The sequence below is a fragment of the Oncorhynchus nerka genome, linkage group LG3 (assembly GCF_034236695.1).
Source record: "Oncorhynchus nerka isolate Pitt River linkage group LG3, Oner_Uvic_2.0, whole genome shotgun sequence".
In the NCBI taxonomy this organism is placed as follows: Eukaryota; Metazoa; Chordata; class Actinopteri; order Salmoniformes; family Salmonidae; genus Oncorhynchus; species Oncorhynchus nerka.
The window spans coordinates 71,924,470-71,944,819 of record NC_088398.1 but is presented as its reverse complement, the minus strand read 5'-3'; the positions used below and the strand labels follow the sequence as shown (position 1 = coordinate 71,944,819).

At 43.5% G+C, this 20,350-nt stretch overlaps 2 protein-coding genes and 1 pseudogene across 3 annotated transcripts in view; 1 reads left to right on the top strand and 2 right to left on the bottom strand.

Annotated features, from left to right (window-relative positions):
- On the top strand, positions 1 to 10,683 carry LOC115116707 (inosine-uridine preferring nucleoside hydrolase-like; annotated as a pseudogene).
- A 3,618-nt stretch (positions 10,684 to 14,301) lies between these two features.
- On the bottom strand, positions 14,302 to 15,461 carry LOC115116031 (cytochrome c oxidase assembly factor 5). The gene is made up of 3 exons (XM_029644524.2): positions 15,240 to 15,461; positions 14,835 to 14,918; positions 14,302 to 14,738 (listed from the first exon to the last, which is right to left on the bottom strand). The coding sequence occupies exons 1-3, from the start codon at positions 15,339 to 15,341 to the stop codon at positions 14,697 to 14,699; spliced, it is 228 nt and encodes a 75-aa protein (XP_029500384.1). The 5' UTR covers positions 15,342 to 15,461; the 3' UTR covers positions 14,302 to 14,696.
- A 317-nt stretch (positions 15,462 to 15,778) lies between these two features.
- Positions 15,779 to 20,350, bottom strand: part of LOC115113127 (alpha-1,3-mannosyl-glycoprotein 4-beta-N-acetylglucosaminyltransferase A-like) — an 85,318-nt gene continuing 80,746 nt past the window's right edge. For both annotated transcript variants that reach the window (XM_029640417.2, XM_029640408.2), the window contains 4 exons: positions 20,246 to 20,324; positions 19,599 to 19,659; positions 19,313 to 19,425; positions 15,779 to 19,189 (listed from right to left, as the gene is read on the bottom strand). In XM_029640417.2, coding sequence (XP_029496277.1) covers positions 19,163 to 19,189; positions 19,313 to 19,425; positions 19,599 to 19,659; positions 20,246 to 20,324 — 280 coding nt within the window. In that variant the 3' untranslated portion in view covers positions 15,779 to 19,162. The remainder of the gene's footprint in view (positions 19,190 to 19,312; positions 19,426 to 19,598; positions 19,660 to 20,245; positions 20,325 to 20,350) is intronic.

The window sequence follows — 20,350 nt, the reverse complement described above, 5'->3', positions numbered from 1 at the left end:
TTCTGGTCTTTATAGTCTGTCTGTCTGCATGTCTGTTATATGTAAAGTATACCTCTGGTCTTTATAGTCTGTTGTATTTGATATGTCTCACCCTGTGTTCTATGCTCCAAGAGGAGTAGTAATGATAGCCATGATGGCCCTAGCCGCCCCTAATGTAGACATCCTGCATCACCTGTGTCCATGGCAACACCAATGTGGAGAATGTGTGCAATAACACGCTGCGGATGCTTCAAGCATGTAACAGACTGGAGGTACAGTGCCTTTGGAAAGTATTATTTATTTATTATTTCGTTTATTTCACCTCTATTTAACCAGGTAGGCCAGTTGAAAACCAGTTCTCATTTACATCTGTGTCCTGGCTGTAACGGTTGTCTGTGGTGGAAGAAGGTGAGGACCAATGCGCAGCGTGGTAAGTGTTCATATTCTTTAATAGAACTCAGAACACTAAAATACGAAACCAACAAGAGAATGAAATGAAACCAAAACAGTTCTGTCTGGTAACAGACAGAACGCAGCGCGGCTCGGAACGGAACATACCGGACCAATTTTTCTCTCCATGTCCCTGGATTTCAACTGCTCTCTGGACATTCATACCCGGATCTCACAGCTAGCTAGCTGCTATCCGTGTGACTATCGGCTTTCGTCGATTCCGGAGCAAACATCAATCACTCCTGGGCTGCAGTCACCTATCCGGACCCGTTTTACTGCCTACGCGGAGCCCCACCGGGCCTTCACAACTGGACTGCCGACGTTATCTACCCGAAGGAGATCCGGCTGGCTCCTCCGTCGCGACGTTACCTGGACGCCCATCTGTGGCCTGCTAACCGTTAGCTGTCTTACCGGCTGCTCTCAGAATAGACAATCTGACAATTTATTTATTTTTATTATTACTATGTTTCTTCTTGGGCCTCTATAACTGTATCTATTGTTTTTATGTTTTGTTGTTGTGTGATTTGGATTAATCCCCTCTACCACACGGAACCCCACTAATCTACTGACGGAACGCAAGAGGTGGCTAACAACAGACCTCCATCCTATGCTAGCTTGCTACCGATGGCCTGGCTAGCTGTCTAAATCGCCGTGACCCCCAACCAACCTCTCCACTCACTGGACCCTTTTGATCACTCGACTAAGGATGCCTCTCCTTAATGTCAATATGTCTTGTCCATTGCTGTTCTGGTTAGTGTTTATTGGCTTATTTCACTGTAGAGCCTCTAGTCCTGCTCACTATACCTTATCCAACTTATTAGTTCCACCACCCACACATGCAATGACATCTCCTGGTTTCAATGATGTTTCTAGAGACAATATCTCTCTCTTCATCACTCAATACCTAGGTTTACCTCCACTGTATTCACATCCTACCATACCTTTGTCTGTACATTATACCTTGATGCTATTTTATCGCCCCCAGAAACCTCCTTTTACTCTCTGTTCCAGACGTTCTAGACGACCAATTCTTATTGCTTTTAGCCGCACCCTTATTCTTCTCCTCCTATGTTCCTCTGGCGATGTAGAGGGGAATCCAGGCCCTGCAGTGCCTAGCTCCACTCCTATTCCCCAGACGCTCTCTTTTGATGACTTCTGTAACCGTAATAGCCTTGGTTTCATGCATGTTAACATTAGAAGCCTCCTCCCTAAGTTTGTTCTATTCACTGCTTTAGCACACTCTGCCAACCCGGATGTTCTAGCTGTGTCTGAATCCAGGCTTAGGAAGACCACCAAAAATTCAGAAATTTTAATTCCAAACTACAACATTTTCAGACAAGATAGAACTGCCAAAGGGGGCGGTGTTGCAATCTACTGCAAAGATAGCCTGCAGAGTTCTGTCCTACTATCCAGGTCTGTACCCAAACAATTTGAACTTCTACTTTTAAAAATCCACCTCTCTAAAAACAAGTCTCTCACCGTTGCCGCCTGCTATAGACCACCCTCTGCCCCCAGCTGTGCTCTGGACACCATATGTGAACTGATTGCCCCCCATCTATCTTCAGAGCTCGTGCTGCTAGGCGACCTAAACTGGAAAATGCTTAACACCCCAGCCATCCTACAATCCAAACTTGATGCCCTCAATCTCACACAAATTATCAATGAACCTACCAGGTACCCCCCCCCCCAAAGCCTTAAACACGGGCACCCTCATAGATATCATCCTAACCAACTTCCCCTCTAAATACACCTCTGCTGTCTTCAACCAAGATCTCAGCGATCACTGCCTCATTGCCTGCATCCGTAATGGGTCAGCGGTCAAACGACCTCCACTCATCACTGTAAAACGCTCCCTGAAACACTTCAGCAAGCAGGCCTTTCTAATCGACCTGGCCGGGGTATCCTGGAAGGATATTGATCTCATCCCGTCAGTAGAGGATGCCTGGATATTTTTTTAAAATGCCTTCCTAACCATCTTAAATAAACATGCCCCATTCAAGAAATGTAGAACCAGGAACAGATATAGCCCTTGGTTCTCCACAGACCTGACTGCCCTTAACCAACACAAAAACATCCTATGGCGTTCTGCATTAGCATCGAACAGCCCCCGTGATATGCAGCTGTTCAGGGAAGCTAGAAACCGTTATACACAGGCAGTTAGAAAAGCCAAAGCTAGCTTTTTCAAGCAGAAATTTGCTTCCTGCAACACTAACTCAAAAAAGTTCTGGGACACTGTAAAGTCCATGGAGAATAAGAACACCTCCTCCCAGCTGCCCACTGCACTGAAGATAGGAAACACTGTCACCACTGATAAATCCACCATAATTGAGAATTTCAATAAGCATTTTTCTACGGCTGGCCATGCTTTCCACCTGGCTACTCCTACCCCGGTCAACAGCACTGCACCCCCAACAGCAACTCGCCCAAGCCTTCCCCATTTCTCCTTCTCCCAAATCCATTCAGCTGATGTTCTGAAAGAGCTGCAAAATCTGGACCCCTACAAATCAGCCGGGCTAGACAATCTGGACCCTTTCTTTCTAAAATTATCTGCCGAAATTGTTGCCACCCCTATTACTAGCCTGTTCAACCTCTCTTTCGTGTCGTCTGAGATTCCCAAAGATTGGAAAGCAGCTGCGGTCATCACCCTCTTCAAAGGGGGGGACACTCTTGACCCAAACTGCTACAGACCTATATCTATCCTACCATGCCTTTCTAAGGTCTTCGAAAGCCAAGTCAACAAACAGATTACCGACCATTTCGAATCTCACCATACCTTCTCTGCTATGCAATCTGGTTTCAGAGCTGGTCATGGGTGCACCTCAGCCACTCTCAAGGTCCTAAACGATATCTTAACCGCCATCGATAAGAAACATTACTGTGCAGCCGTATTCATTGATCTGGCCAAGGCTTTCGACTCTGTCAATCACCACATCCTCATCGGCAGACTCGACAGCCTTGGTTTCTCAAATGATTGCCTCGCCTGGTTCACCAACTACTTCTCTGATAGAGTTCAGTGTGTCAAATCGGAGGGTCTGCTGTCCGGACCTCTGGCAGTCTCTATGGGGGTGCCACAGGGTTCAATTCTTGGACCGACTCTCTTCTCTGTATACATCAATGAGGTCGCTCTTGCTGCTGGTGAGTCTCTGATCCACCTCTACGCAGAGACGACACCATTCTGTATACTTCCGGCCCTTCTTTGGACACTGTGTTAACAACCCTCCAGGCAAGCTTCAATGCCATACAACTCTCCTTCCGTGGCCTCCAATTGCTCTTAAATACAAGTAAAACTAAATGCATGCTCTTCAACCGATCGCTACCTGCACCTACCCGCCTGACCAACATCACTACTCTGGACGGCTCTGACTTAGAATACGTGGACAACTACAAATACTTAGGTGTCTGGTTAGACTGTAAACTCTCCTTCCAGACCCATATCAAACATCTCCAATCCAAAGTTAAATCTAGAATTGGCTTCATATTTCGCAACAAAGCATCCTTCACTCATGCTGCCAAACATACCCTTGTAAAACTGACCATCCTACCAATCCTCGACTTTGGCGATGTCATTTACAAAATAGCCTCCAATACCCTACTCAACAAATTGGATGCAGTCTATCACAGTGCAATCCGTTTTGTCACCAAAGCCCCATATACTACCCACCATTGCGACCTGTACGCTCTCGTTGGCTGGCCCTCGCTTCATACTCGTCGCCACACCCACTGGCTCCATGTCATCTACAAGACCCTGCTAGGTAAAGTCCCCCCTTATCTCAGCTCGCTGGTCACCATAGCATCTCCCACCTGTAGCACACGCTCCAGCAGGTATATCTCTCTAGTCACCCCCAAAACCAATTATTTCTTTGGCCGCCTCTCCTTCCAGTTCTCTGCTGCCAATGACTGGAACGAACTACAAAAATCTCTGAAACTGGAAACACTTATCTCCCTCACTAGCTTTAAGCACCAACTGTCAGAGCATCTTACAGATTACTGCACCTGTACATAGCCCACCTATAATTTAGCCCAAACAACTACCTCTTTCCCAACTGTATTTTATTTATTTATTTATTTTGCTCCTTTGCACCCCATTATTTTTATTTCTACTTTGCACATTCTTCCATTGCAAAACTACCATTCCAGTGTTTTATTGTGCTATATTGTATTTACTTTGCCACCATGGCATTTTTTGCCTTTACCTCCCTTCTCACCTCATTTGCTCACATTGTATATAGACTTGTTTATACTGTATTATTGACTGTATGTTTGTTTTACTCCATGTGTAACTCTGTGCCGTTGTATCTGTCGAACTGCTTTGCTTTATCTTGGCCAGGTCGCAATTGTAAATGAGAACTTGTTCTCAACTTGCCTACCTGGTTAAATAAAGGTGAAATAAAACATAAAAAACAGATGCGAAACAGAAAATAATCATCCACAACTCAAGGGTGAAAACAGGCTGCCTAAGTATGGTTCTCAATCAGGGACAACGATTGACAGCTGCCTCTGATTGAGAACCATACCAGGCCAAACACAGAAATACCAAATCATAGAAAAAAGAAGATAGACTGCCCACCCAACTCACGCCCTGACCAACTAAAACAAAGACATCACAAAGGAACTAAGGTCAGAATGTGACACTGGCCAAGATAAAGCAAAGCAGTGCAACAAAAAACAACAACACAGAGTTACACATAAACAAACGTACAGTCAATAACAATAGAAAAATCTATATACAGTGTGTGCAAATGGCGTAAGGAGGTAAGGCAATAAATAGGCCGTAGTAGCGAAGTAATTACAATTTAGCAAATGAACACTGGAGTGATAGATGTGCAGATGATGATGTGCAAGTAGAAATACTGGTGTGCAAAAGCAAAAAGAAACAAAAAAAACAATATGGGGATGAGGTAGTTGGATGGGCTATTTACAGATGGGCTGTGTACAGCTGCAGCGATCGGTGAGCTGCTCAGATAGCTGATGCTTAAAGTTAGTGAGGGAGATATGAGTCTCCAACTTCAGCAATTTTTGCAAATATGTTCCAGTCATTGGCAGCAGAGAACTGGAAGGAAAGGCGACCAAAGGAGATGTTGGCTTTGGGGATGACCAGTGAGATGTACCTGCTGGAGCGTGTGCTACAGGTGGGTGTTGTTATGGTGACCAGTGAGCTGAGATAAGGCGGAACTTTACCTAGCAAAGACGTATAGATGACCTGGAGCCAGTGGGTCTGGTGATGAATATGTAGAGAGGGCCAGCCGACGAGAGCATACAGGTCACAGTGGTGGGTGGTATATGCGGCTTTGGTGACAAAACAGATGTCACTGTGATAGACTGCATCCAGTTTGCTGAGTAGAGTGTTGGAGGCTATTTTGTAAATTACATCACAGAAGTCGAGGATCGGTAGGATAGTCAGTTTTACGAGGGTATGTTTGGCAGCATGAGTGAAAGAGGCTTTGTTGCAAAATAGGAAGCCGATTCTAGATTTAATTTTGGATTGGAGATGCTTAATGTGAGTCTGGAAGGAGAGTTTACAGTCTAACCAGACAGCTAGGTATTTGTAGTTGTCCACATATTCTAAGTCAGAACCGTCCAGAGGAGTGATGCTAGTCAGGCGGGCGGGTGTGGGCAGCAATCGGTTGAAAAGCATGCCTTTAGTTTTACTAGCGTTTAAGAGCAGTTGGAGGTCACGGAAGGAGTGTTGTATGGCATTGAAGCTCGTTTGGAGGTTTGTTAACACAGTGTCCAAAGAAGGGCCAGATGTATACAGAATGGTGTCGTCTGCGTAGAGGTGGATCAAGGAATCACCCGCAGCAAGAGCGACATCATTTATATATACAGAGAAAAGAGTCGGCCCAAGAACTGTACCCTGTGGTACCCCCATAGAGACTGCCAGAGGCCGGACAACAGGCCCTCCGATTTGACACACTGAACTCTATCAACTATTCAGACCTCATGACGTTTTCCAAAATATTTGCGTTATAGTCTTTTTCTAACATGAATGAAATAAATGCACATCCTCAGCAATCTATACACAATACCCCATAATGACAAAGCAAAAACAGTTTTTTATACATTTTCGCAAATGTATTTAAAACAAAATTTGAGCTCAGGTGCATCCTGTTTCCATTGATCATCCTTGAGATGTTTCTACAACTTGATTGGAGTCCACATGTGGTAAATTCAATTGTTTGGACATGATTTGGAAAGGCACACAACTGCCTATAAAAGGTACCACAGTTGACAGTGGAAGGCTCTCCTCAGTAAAAGGCACATGACAGCCCGCTTGGATTTTGCAAAAGGCACCGGCCCAGCCAGAGCCCGGACTTGAACCTGATGGAACATCTCTGGAGAGACCTGAAAATAGCTGTGCAGCAACGCTCCCCATCCAACCTGACAGAGCTTGAGAGGATCTGCAAAGAAGAACGGGAGAAACTCCCCAAATCCAGAGTTGCCAAGCTTGTGGCGTTATATCCAAGAAGAGTTGCGGCTGTAATCGCTGACAAAGGTGCTTCAATAAATTACTGAGTAAAGGGTCTGAAGACTAATGTAACTGTGATATTTCTGTCATTATTTTTATTATAAATGAGAAAAAATTGCAATTTAATAAACAATTTAATGCATTTTAGAATAAGGCTGTAACGTAACAAACTGTGGATAAAGTCAAGGGGTCTAAGTACTTTGCAGAAGGCACTGTATAGTGTTGTTGTGTTCAGTTATTTTATTGTTAAAAGGTAGATGATGTAAGACCCTGGCAATGAGATTCATATGGTTAATATAGATAGAATTGTCAAGGCAGCTTTTTCTCTGTAAACAAACACCCAAAGGAATGTGCTTACATCATCACATGGTGCATAGAATATGCATTTAACGGTAAGAGATCACATGCTGTGGAAGGATGCTATGTAGTGTCTGTTGACCTCTCTGACAATACACTGTTGTTATCTCCGTCTCAGACACATGCCAGTGGAGCTCTACTCAATTAGAGCTCTGGAAAGAGATAACTGATTTGACATGCTGTTCTATTGAATCTGTTTACAGACGTAGCAGAGTGAGCAAAGCAGAACTGTGGAGAGAGGCTGGAGTTTACACCAAACGTTGCCATGACAACAACAAAGTAGTCGCTATAAGAAACCGATTGGCACCCAGACTTGTTTTTGCCCACTGACACAGGCCCGGGCTCTAAGATTGAATTCATATGAAGTGAAAGCGCAGAGGGAATACTATAATGTTCTAATTTGCGGGGTTCTGACCACTCTGTGTTCCGTGTTGTAGATCCACATATTCTGAGGTGCTGCCAAGCTCATCCTTGGGAATGTGGTCAGTGAGGGACACTTCCATGGCCCGGATATTCTGGACCCAAACGTGAGCGAGAGATCTCTGGTGGCCACGGCTCCCCTCACCAACGTAGCTCTGGCTGTAAGGATGGAACCCTCCCTTCCCAGCCAACTCAAAGGCCTCTACATCATGGGGGACAACACAGAGTGTAAGGGCTATGATTTATTTGCTTCAGGTCAGCTTATCTGGTAAATTAATAGTAAATATATAGATTAATGTCTGGATTTCCATAGGCTTTAATGAGGAAACACCACAGTGTGTGTGGAGTACAACTTCGACCGCCATCATGGAAGCAGCTTACATCGTCCTGAATAAATGATCAAATACAACCAATACCTTCTACATTGTGATTGATATTTTTGTGTTCTGGTTCCACTCTACAGTCCTGGTGTGATGGCTGGCTGGCTCAGGAGTCAGAGAAGGCCTCTTCCGTAACACTATGGAGGAGTCCTACAGCGAGCGCTCCCAGGCGCAGATGGTTGACAGTATGGGACTTGTGTCATGTGACTCCTACGCTATGGCGGCGGCAATTGATGACGCCTTCGTCACAGTGAGAGCGACCACATGGCGTGGTGCTCCTGAACACACTGGGCATGCTGAAGAAGACTCACAAGGCCTTTGTCATGAGGAAGGTGAATATGGAGAGGTTTGAGCAGCTGATGAGCTAACCACTAAACTGTAGAACTAAACTAACAGCTGTTTAATGACCATGACCACTCTATGGGACCGTAACCAGGGAACAGTGACAACTCTAACCTCACCCAGTCACCCCAAGACCATTACTTAAGCACACACCATAATTCCTCCTTAACAGAAACATTACAACAGTGGCCCCCACTTACACAGCTGATTAGAGAACAGAGACTCAACTGGTTAAAGAGATTGAAGAGGACATTAAGCACTTACGAATTCGTAACATATCATACGAATTGCAGGAAAACATTTTTTTTTACAAAACCTCTCTACCATCACTTTAAGAAGGAACATATTTTCATGTCTTTGTATTTGATCTTGGACAGACAATGTGTGGGTTCATGAAATGTGTATGACAGTGTATGACTGCTCAATACAAAGGGCAAATCTGGGCTAAATCTGTTGATGTCGATGTGCCCTTGAGCATAAACGATCATGCAAGAGGTTTTGCAATGATTTCTATGTCGAAGATATGAAAAATATGTGTTGGTCTGATGTGTGTATTGAGAAACATCCGGACGCTAAACTAAGCATTTATGAAACTGCTTCTTCTGGTTACTGATAGACATGTGCGGATGAAGAAACTGACTGTTAGATCTTCCAAATCTCCATGGGTAGATGATGAATTGAAAAAGTGTATGGCTGAGAGGGATGAGGCAAAGGGAATAGCAGATAAGTCTGACAATACAGCAGACTGGTAAACATACAGTAAACTGAGAAATTCAGTAACTAAACTAAACAAAAAGAAGAAACTATACTATAGCACAAACATAAATGATAAAAAGAATAATAGTAAAAAGCTCTGTAGTACATTAAATGAATTTCTAGGAAAAAAAGCAAACTCGGCTCCATCTCATTGAGACAGATAGCTTGTTCATAACAATTTGATATTGCCATCCACTTGAGGTGAGTAAGACATGCAAACAACAAATGCTTAGCCTTCATATTTATGCATAATAGACCAAATAATGAAAGATAAGTAGTGTAGTTTTGAGTTCCACAACGTGGGTGTGGAAGAGGTGAAACAATTGTTGCTATCTATAAACAAGGACAAACCTCCTGGTACCGACAACCGGGATGGTAAATTGCTGAGTTTGGTAGCAGAATACATTGTGACTCCTGTTTCCCACGTCTTCAATTTAAGCCTAGAAGACGGTGTGCCCTCAGACATGGAGGGAGACAAAGGTCATTCCACTAGCCAAGAATAGCAAAGCACCCTTTAATGGTTCAAACAGCCAACCAATCAGCCTGTTACAAGTGCTAAGCAAACTTTTGGGAGAAAATGGTGTTTGATCAAATAAAGAAATATTTGACAGAAAACAAATGAACAACAGACTTTCAGCATGCTTATAGGGAAGGGCACTCAATATGCTCGGCACTGACACAAATGACTGATGATTGGCTGAAAGAAATTGATAGTAAGAAGATTGTGAGAGCTGTTTTGTTTGACTTCAGTGCAGATTTTGATGTCATTGATCATAACCTATTGCTGAAAAAACGTAGGTATTATGGATTTGCATCCTCTGCCTTATTATGGATTGAGAGTTACCTATCTAATAGAACACAGAGGGTTTTCGTTAATGGAAGCCTCGCTCATACAAATTCAGTTGAGTGTGGTGTACTGCAGGGCAGCCGGCTTGGGTCATTATTGTTTCCTGTTTTTACAAATGTCCTTCCACTGACCTTGAATAAAGCCTGTGTATCTATGTACGCTGACGATTCAACAGTATACATGTCGGCTGCAACAGTAAAATAAATGAATGAGACTTAACATAGAGCTCTAGTCAGTTCTAGAATGGGTAACTAGCAATAGGCTGGTGATAAATATCTCAAACTAAAAGCATAATTTTTGGGACAAATCACTCGCTCAACCCTAAACCTGGTTTAGATCTATTATTGAATAAAGTGGCTATTGAGCAAGGTGAGGAGACAAAACTGCTGGGTGTAACCCTAGATAGTGTTTGTTTGGACCCCAGGAAGAGTAGATCCCTAATAATTAAGAATACAAATAGCAAGCTTTCATGGTCAAAACATATAGACTCATTGGTTGCTAAAATGGGAAGAGGTCTGACCATGATAGGGCGTTGCTCTGCCTGCTTGACATCTCAGTCAACCAGACATATCCCACAGGCCCTAGTTTTGTCGCACCTGGACTTCTGCCCAGCTGTCTGCTCATGTGCGGCAAAGGACATACAGTGGGGCAAAAAAAGTATTTAGTCAGCCACCAATTGTGCAAGTTCTCCCACTTAAAAAGAATAGAGAGACCTGTAATTTTCATCATAGGTACACTTCAACTATGACAGACAAAATGAGAAAAAAAATCCAGAAAATCACATTGTAGTATTTTTTATGAATTTATTTGCAAATTATGGTGGAAAATAATATTTGGTCAACTACAAACAAGCAAGATTTCTAGCTCTCACAGACCTGTAACTTCTTCTTTAAGAGGCTCCTCTGTCCTCCACTCGTTACCTGTATTAATGGCACCTGTTTGAACTTGTTATCAGTATAAAATACACCTGTCCACAACCTCAAACAGTCACACTTCAAACTCCACTATGGCCAAGACCAAAGAGCTGTCAAAGGACACCAGAAACAAAATTGTAGACCTGCACCAGGCTGGGAAGACTGAATCTGCAATAGGTAATGCAGCTTGGTTTGAAGAAATCAACTGTGGGAGCAATTATTAGGAAATGGAAGACATACAAGACCACTGATAATCTTCCTCGATCTGGGGCTCCACGCAAGATCTCACCCGTGGGGTCAAAATGATCACAAGAACGGTGAACAAAAATCCCAGAACTACACGGGGGGACCTAGTGAATGACCTGCAGAGAGCTGGGACCAAAGTAACAAAGCCTACCATCAGTAACACACTACGCCGCCAGGGACTCAAATCCTGCATTGCCAGACGTGTCCCCCTGCTTAAGCCAGTACATGTCCAGGCCCGTCTGAAGTTTGCTAGAGAGCATTTGGATGATCCAGAAGAAGATTGGGAGAATGTCATATGGTCAGATGAAACCAAAATATAACTTTTTGGTAAAAACTCAACTCGTCGTGTTTGGAGGACAAAGAATGCTGAGTTGCATCCAAAGAACACCATACCTACTGTGAAGCATGGGGGTGGAAACATCATGCTTTGGGGCTGTTATTCTGCAAAGGGACCAGGACGACTAATCCGTGTAAAGAAAAGAATGAATGGGGCCAGTGAAAACCTCCTTCCATCAGCAAGGGCATTGAAGATGAAACATGGCTGGGTCTTTTAACATGACAATGATCCCAAACACACCGCCCGGGCAATGAAGGAGTGGCTTCGTAAGAAGCATTTCAATGTCCTGGAGTGGCCTAGCCAGTCTCCAGATCTCAAGCCCATAGAAAATCTTTGGAGGGAGTTGAAAGTCCGTGTTGCCCAGCAACAGCCCCAAAACATCACTGCTCTAGAGGAGATCTGCATGGAGGAATGGGCCAAAATACCAGCAACAGTGTGAAAACCTTATGAAGACTTACAGAAAACGTTTGACCTCTGTCATTGCCAACAAAGGGTATATAACAAAGTATTGAGATAAACTTTTGTTATTGACCAAATACTTATTTTCCACCATAATTTGCAAATAAATTCATTAAAAATCCTAAAATCCTATCTCATTTTGTCTGTCATAGTTGAAGTGTACCTATGATTGAAATTACAGGCCTCTCTCATCTTTTTAAGTGAGAGAACTTGCACAATTGGTGGCTGACTAAATTATTTTTTGCCCCACTGTAGGTAAATTGCAATTGGTCCAGAACAAAGCAGCACGTATCACACTTTGATGTACGTGCATGTCTGTCTTTCCTGGCTCAAAGTTGAATAGAGATTGACTGCATCATTATTGGTCTTTGTGTGAGGTATTGATGTGTTGAAGGTACCATACTGGGAAACACACAGTATTAAATAGAGCTATCAATACATGGAAATCTCTGCCACCCCAGGTAACTCAAGCTAGCAATAAAACCAGTTTTTTAAAAAAGATAAAAGATCACCTTACTGCACGAAGGGGACTGTGAAGAGACACAGCCATTTTATATATATTGTAATTTGCACTGTATTATGTATTAGACCTAAATATTGTGTGTATGTACTGATATGTAGGCTGTGATGTTTCAAATGGATGTATTTCAGTCCTTGACTAATAATGTTAGTCAATATGTATGATGTCATGTTTCATGTGGACCCCAGGAAGAGTGGCTGATGCTTTTGCAGTGTCTAGTGGGGATCCTAATAAATACCAATACTTAAGTGCTTTCTCCATTTTTTTTGAATGGTCTACCTATCCATGTGAGAGACGCAGACTCGGTCTCGACCTTTAAGTCTTTATTGAAGACTCATCTCTTCAGTAGGTCCTATGATTGAGTGTAGTCTGGCCCAGGAGTGTGAAGGTGAACGGAAAGGCACTGGAGCAACAAACTGCCCTTGTTGTCTCTGCCTGGCCGGTTCCCCTCTCTCCATTGGGATTCTCTGCCTCTAACCCTATTACAGGGCCTGAGTCACTGGCTTACTGGTGCTCTTCCATGCCGTCCCTAGGAGGGGTGCGTCACTTGAGCGGATTGAGTCACTGACGTGATCTTCCTGTCCGGGTTGGCGCCACCTCTCGGGTTCATGCCGTGGGGAAGATCTTCGTGGGCTATACTCGGCCTTGTCTCAGGATAGTAAGTTGTTGATTGAAGATATCCCTCTAGTGGTGTGGGGGCTGTGCTTTGGCAAAGTGGGTGGGGTTATATCCTGCCTGGTTGGCCCTGTCCGGGGGTATCGTCAGACAGGGGCACAGTTTCTCCCAAACCCTCCTGTCTCAGCCTCCAGTATTTATGCTGCAGTAGTTTGTGTGTCGGGGGGCTAGGATCAGTTTGTTATATCTGGAGTATTTCTCCTGTCTTATCCGGTGTCTTGTGTGAATTTAAGTATGCTCTCTCTAATTCTCTCTTTTTCTCTCGGAGGACCTGAACCCTAGGACCATGCCTCAGGACTGCCTGGCATGATGACTCCTTGCTGTCCCCAGTCCACCTGGTCGTGCTGCTGCTCCAGTTCCAACTGTTCTGCCTGCGGCTATGGAACTCTGACCTGTTCACCGGACGTGCTACCTGTCCCAGACCTGCTGTTTTCAACTCTCAAGAGACAGGAGCAGTAGAAATACTCTGAATGATCGGCTATGAAAAGCCAACTGATATTTACTCCTGAGGTGCTGACCTGTTGCACCCTCTACAACCACTGTGATTATTATTATTTGACCCTGCTGGTCATTTATGAACATTTGAACATCTTGGCCATGTTGTTATAATCTCCACCAGGCACAGGCAGAAGAGGACTGTCCACCCCTCATAACCTGGTTCCTCTATAGGTTCCAGCCTTTTTACGGCGTTTTAACTAGCCACCGTGCTTCTACACCTGCATTGCTTGCTGTTTGGGGTTTTAGGCTGGGTTTCTGTACAGCACTTTTTGACATCAGCTGATGTACGAAGGGCTTTATAAATACATTTGATTGATTAACCCTAAATGCTTTGTCGCTCTAGATAAGAGTATGCTAAATGAGTACATTTTTTGTATTAGTGTACATAGAAATCTGAACGACCATTTTACCTACATTCGTGAAGGAGTTTAAATAGATTTCATATCATTTCTTATGTAATAGTTGTATGTCCCCATTTCTATTAATATTGCTGTTCACTCAGGTCTGTAGGAATGATACCATGTATTTTTACTGTATTGTCAGTAAAAATACAACTGGAATAAAATAAATCTAATGTAATTTAAAGTCATACCAGCAGTTGTGTGCATTGAAGACTCCATAATGACACACTTTAAGCACATTCGCAAAAACTTCATCTGTTCAATGACACATTTATTACACAGTTGTTCAAAACAGAGGCCCAATCATCAGAACAGCCAAGGGGAGAGCCGACAGTCCTGCTTTAGAGTTCCTTGAAGTTCGCTCATTTCAAAACATGGAAACAGAAGAGCAGCCCAGCATTCTTCTATGCTTTGAATTGTGGTAGAGGCCTATTCAGACTCACTCATCACTTCAGGAGGTAATAAGTCCAACATACCTATTTGAAGAGCATATATTTTCTCTACAGAACCACTTAAAATCAAGTGCTCAAGTGAAGTCAGCATAATAACATACAACCCCCATTTGGACCCCTTTAAGTTAGTTTTGCTACTATTCACAATTAATCATTTCAGTGCTGTGAGTGTTGCAGAGATTTTCAACTTTGGTCCATCAGTAGCCTTTCCTTCCCCTGAATCTGGAGCGGTTATCTAACTGTAAAAATAGAGGGAAAGATCAGAAACAAGTCAGTTCCATACATAAGGATATTCCAAGTGTTGAATGAATGTCAGTGATGACCCGTGATCTCACCATGGACCTCTTGCACTCGAAGAAAGAGGTCTGCAGTGCTTTACAGTGGCCCTCCTTCAGACACTGACTGGGCAGCTTCCCCTCCTGCAGGAATGGACAACATGGAGTTAGTCAAACACGTTTGTACCAAGACTAGTGTTTTGATGCTATTGATCATTCTCACCGTTTACGTTGACCACATAACACATGCATCAATATCCACAATGATCAGGTGTAGAACGCGCTGCACTTTTCTATTTTTATTGGAAGTGTGGCTCAACCAACCAACAAGCCACAATTTACAATTTAAGGTAGTCCTACGCTTTGAAATAAGGGATGTTATAAAAGTAAAACTGTAAAGCATAATATTAGCTAGCAAACCATAACCTCAGATGAAAGGGGATATCATATTTTCCATAACGTTACCTTTACAACGCAGTCGTGTTGAAGGAGACATGCCTTGAAGTCCTCCCTGATTCCCGAGCAGGCCCTGCCATCCTCCTCTTTGTCCTCGTAGAATTTAGGCATTGTGCTGCACTTGCATTTAAGACAATTACGCAAGAAATGTAGATTTGAAGAATATATTTAACTACAGTATGTTACATGAACGTTGTAATGCAAGCCACCATATTTGATTCGCAAAGTATCCTGGGAATACAAAAATTAACTACATGCATGCTGGGAGTGTTTGTAGTTTCAGCGAAATTAGATTTTTAACATGTAACTTTTTCAAGTATACCGCTAGGTGCCACTCAAAGCTTATCTCTCAGCAGAACATCAAAAGGAAAACGATGGCAAGGATGTTTCCATAGATCCTGCAGCAACTCCAACATGTTTATGCCATCTCTTGATGTATTTTGAACCTAGATGGTTGAATCTATAGGAATGTGTGGCTGATGGAAATGAGGCATTCTCCCATCAGACAGTGAATTATGTGAAATAATGAAACCAAGGCAGAAAACAGATGGGTGTGATTTGTATCAACCATTTTGATTTATTTCAATGATGTCCATGTAAATCCATGTCAGAATCATCAGAGGCAGATATACTAACGAAGTGATGAAGGCACATGACATGACCTGATGGGGAGAACAGAGAAGGTGGAAGCAGGCAGGGGTGGGGTGAGCCTGACTGTCTGTCTCTTACCTTTCATCTACCTCTGGGGTCTAGGCAAGCGACTCAATAATAGGCTTACCTCCATATTGCTTTTCTAAACAATCTTAGATAAGCGTGGATGAAGGGCACAAAAAAAGGATGGAAGTAAACCCCCTTTAAACTAGTGAGAAACACAGTTTGTGTTCCCCTCTGCTCAAGCCGTCCTCCACCTTAAGAAGAGGTTAATTCAGGAGGTTGCAAATCCTTCGCTAGAGCGTTGCAGATAGAAATGTAATGTATAGATCTGGCACGATTCCCATTTCTACACAGAGAATCATATCGGATCTACAGCATAGATTTCTATCTGAAGGTTCTAATCCGATGCGCTCTTTAAATAAAGGCCCAGGTGTGAGCGAGAGGGTCTGGTTTGACCAGGGGGCTCAGGGGAGGGGCCAGCTCCATTCAAAAAGTTGACCAATCAATCAATCACACAATAAATAAAGGACATTTACAGACAAGCAAACCTGGTACAAAGTGGCCCGCTTTCCAAATCCACCCCTAGTCTTCATCCTACCTAGGAGTTTTTATTTAAACATTTGGGTAGGCACCAGCTTGCCCTCTGACAGTGAAGCTGGGATTTGTTCTTTATACTGTATTTGTCCAACCCTACTAGACCAACATTAAGTGCTGTGATGTAGGGGCTGATTTAGAATTGGACGTGCGTGCGTGCATGCACATGTTTGACATTTAAAATAGCACTCCCAAATAAACCGATCACAATCTTCTCTCACGTGGATGGAATTTTGATAGAAAAACTCAATCTTCATAAAATCTCTTATTGTATAAACATTTCTCATGAAAAAAAAACACACATTTTGACCTATCCTGAACCTACCTATGCATTAAAGAGCAATGCAAATTGCTCTTTAATCAGAGTAGATAAGATGCGCCCCCAGGGGAGCGTGGCCGTCAGCATTACAGGAGGTTAATGGCACCTGAATTGGGGAGGATGGGCTCGTGGTAACGGCTGAAACGGAATAAGTGGAATGGTATCAAACATGGTTTCTATGTGTTTGATGCCATTCCATTCGCTCTGTTCCAGACATTATTATGAGCCGTCCTCCCCTCAACAGCCTCCACTGGTACGAATGCATCCGTCTGCAACTAGATGGCACATAGAATAAATGCAACATCCTGTCTAACCACTGCCAGCAGTCTCCAATTGAATGATTGGACAGAATCAGACATCACATGGGGTAGAACTCACTGATGATGTCAGAAGTGTAAAATGACATAACCAACGGGAGATGGTAAATGAAAGCCCAGCAACAGCAAAAAACTAAAGAATGGAGCATTCAAAACTGTAAGTTGAAAACTCAGTGCAACGTTCGAAATAGCATTTGATCATCTGTTCAATATATAATTTCAATATAGTGAAGTCATCCAAATAAAATGTAATGAAGTGAATGAATCCCCCATTGCTGATGGTAAACATGAGTCACACTGTACAATTGGTGGCGAGTTATGGAGGAACCGTTACCCCTGTCATCTGTAAATCTTGTATCACATGATCAAATCCCTTCAAAAGAGTCAACATCCTCTATTGTAGGGTAGAGGGAAGGGAGTGAATGAAGCGAAGTTCTGCTCCGGACTCATTATGGAGGAGCAGGACTTTAAGGCACATGGGTATGGATCTAGCACAACCTCAGCCAGGATCTCTGGCTTAAGGCCTGTTCTGATGTCAGCTCTCCTTCATTTTAACTTTGACCATCTGAGAAATGTTATACAAAAACTGACTCTGGAACAGCAGTTCGATTCAACCTCTATCTCAACCAACCAGCGGACAAGACAACATGAAATACCAAGCAGCTCGTTTCGGGAACAAAAAGAACACATGCACGCACACATCAACTACCGTAGCATAAATATTTTTTTTCTTTGAAACTCTTGAACAAATGAAAGATTTATTTGAAATAAATTAATTCACCTTCATACGTCGTCATTGTCATTGTAATAATAATAATAAAATGAATATAGCAATTACATCCCTTCAGGTGAGCAAAGTCAAGGCCAAAGTCTGATTAGTTTACCACTTAAAGGACACTAGAGGTCTTTCAGACTGACTTCCGGTCAAACAGGAAGTAGAAAGATAGATGTGGTTTCCTTCGGTCGCAAAGATTTTCATGGAATAAAATGAAACCACAGGAGGTTGGTGGCACCTTAATTGGGGAGGACGGGCTCATGATAAAGTCTGGATTGGAATCAGTGGAATGGTATCAAATACATCAAACACATGGTTTCCATGTGCTTGATGCCATTATATTTGCTCAATTCCAGCCATTATTATGAGCCGTCCTCCCCTCAGCAGCCTCCACTGGATGAAACTGCCCCAGACACAGATCTTAGGTAAGTTTCAGGTGTTTTGCCCAGAATGGTTTGGGTTGAGACTTGAGCAAGGCAAGCTGATCCAAGATCTGCACCTATGGGTGACTTCTACCCAGGGCATAGTTTGGCAGACCTGTCACTTTAAAAATGGGGAACCACATTTAGTTTCCGCTTCGTTTGCCATGGTCATTGTAATCCCCTTCAAAAGAAGGAAGTGATCAAGGCAGTTATCTTCACCATAAGAAAGACTGACAACTTGTTTGTCTATTTATTACCTGCTGTTTACCTAAAACACACAACTCTGTGGAAAAGAACAAAAAGCAACAAGTCTTTGAGGCTGATGGAGCCATTCTTCAGTCACTTCAGTCACCAGCAGGGGGCTCCACTATGGCTCCAGTGAGTGCAATACCTCAGTGGAACAGATCAGAGAGGCTGAGAGGAAGAGCACATGGAGCAGAGACCAGCATGTACAACACCAGCGTCCTGGTGACATCAGCCTCTCAGATCAGCTGATGTGTGTCTCTCCGAGTCCCAAGCCATCGGCGTTACCTCCACAGTCAGAGCTGGAAACGGATTTCTTCCGGACACACCAAATGACTTCTGATATTTTACATCTGGCTCTTTTTTGTACAGTAGTATTCACATTCACGCAAAAAGAGAGCGAGAGAGAGGAAAGGATAGGCAGAAATAGAGAGAAAGCAATCGAGTGACAGCGCCCTTAGAAACCCTGAGAGGAGCGGCTCTGGTGCGCTCTGATGATGTCACTGCTGGTTGCTAGGTGGCAGAAGGCCCCTGGTCAATCAGTTTTAGGTGCGTCTGCGAGCACCCCGGGGCCGGGGGCCAGGATTGATGTGGCCCCCCGCTTTTTGTCAGCCTGCTCTCCTCTTTATGTGAATCTACAGAGAGACACACAGACACGTCACACACAGCTCTCGTTATACAGGATAACATTCCGCTGGGTAGAATATAAACATGATATAAAATATTAAAGGACAGATGATGGCGTGTGATTGGCTGACCTCGCTGAGGATGGCCCAGACAGCTGAGTCTTGGACGACAGAGAGACGCAGCGCCACCACCGGGTTAAAGGAGGTGTCTATAGCCCCCTCAGCCACACCCTTCTCAAACTGACCTAGAGAGAGAGAGAGAGTAGAGAGAGAGAGAGAGAGAGAGAGCTGTGATTGAGGACCTTTGGACAGGCAGTTTGTACATTGTGTATCAGTCTGTGGCAGGTCACAATGAGAGTGGGTAATCTGATCAGGCTGTATGTGTTCTAAGGTAACGGGTTGGCACAGGTCCACTCACCGACTCTGTAGAAGCGGTCATCAGTTCGCTTGTATTTCTCTTTGGACTTAGGTCCAGTTTCCTTCAGACACAGACACATGTTGTGGTTATGTTGGTAATGTTATGCACACACTAGGTAGGTAGAGAGCCTTGTTAACACTAACATACAGTATAATGCGCACCACAGGAGGTTGGTGGCTCCTTAATTGGGAAGGACGGGCTCTTGGTAATGACTGGAGTGGAATGGTATCAAAGATATCAAACATAGCAACTATGTGTTTGATACCATTCTATTTACTCCATTCCAGCAATTATTATGAGCCGTCCTCCCCTCAGCAGCCTCCCGCCTCTGGTAGTGATATTGAATGGAGCAGGCTGTGCTCATGATCCTGTCAATAACCAATCAATAACTGACATAGACATTTTGAGTGATGATGGATCAATAAACCAATCAGAAACAAGTGCCCTGACTATTGACACATTTTTGCACACTGTGTCGTCCAAATGTTGTCTTTGTGTTGTCTGAATGTTGTTTTTGCATTGTTGTATGTAGTGTTTGTGTTGTCTGAATGTTGTCTTTGCATTGTATGTTGTCGTTGCGTTGTCTGAATGTTGTCTTTGCATTGTCTGAATGTTGTCTTTGCATTGTCTGAATGTTGTCGTCTTACCGAGAAGGGCAGTATCTCTACAGTGGTGTTCTCTATCCTGTCTCCAGGGTGTTCCTGGTTCCCACTGCGGAACAGGAACCTGCCAATCACATAACACTATTAATG

Coding starts and splice junctions, on each gene's coding strand:
- LOC115116031 (XM_029644524.2), bottom strand. CDS start 15,341: ATGCCTAAATTCTACGAGGACAAAGAGGAGGATGGCAGGGCCTGCTCG. Junction 14,919..15,239: donor AACACGACTGCGTTGTAAAG/GTAACGTTATGG, acceptor CCATTCCTGCAG/GAGGGGAAGCTGCCCAGTCA. Junction 14,739..14,834: donor TCGAGTGCAAGAGGTCCATG/GTGAGATCACGG, acceptor CTATTTTTACAG/TTAGATAACCGCTCCAGATT.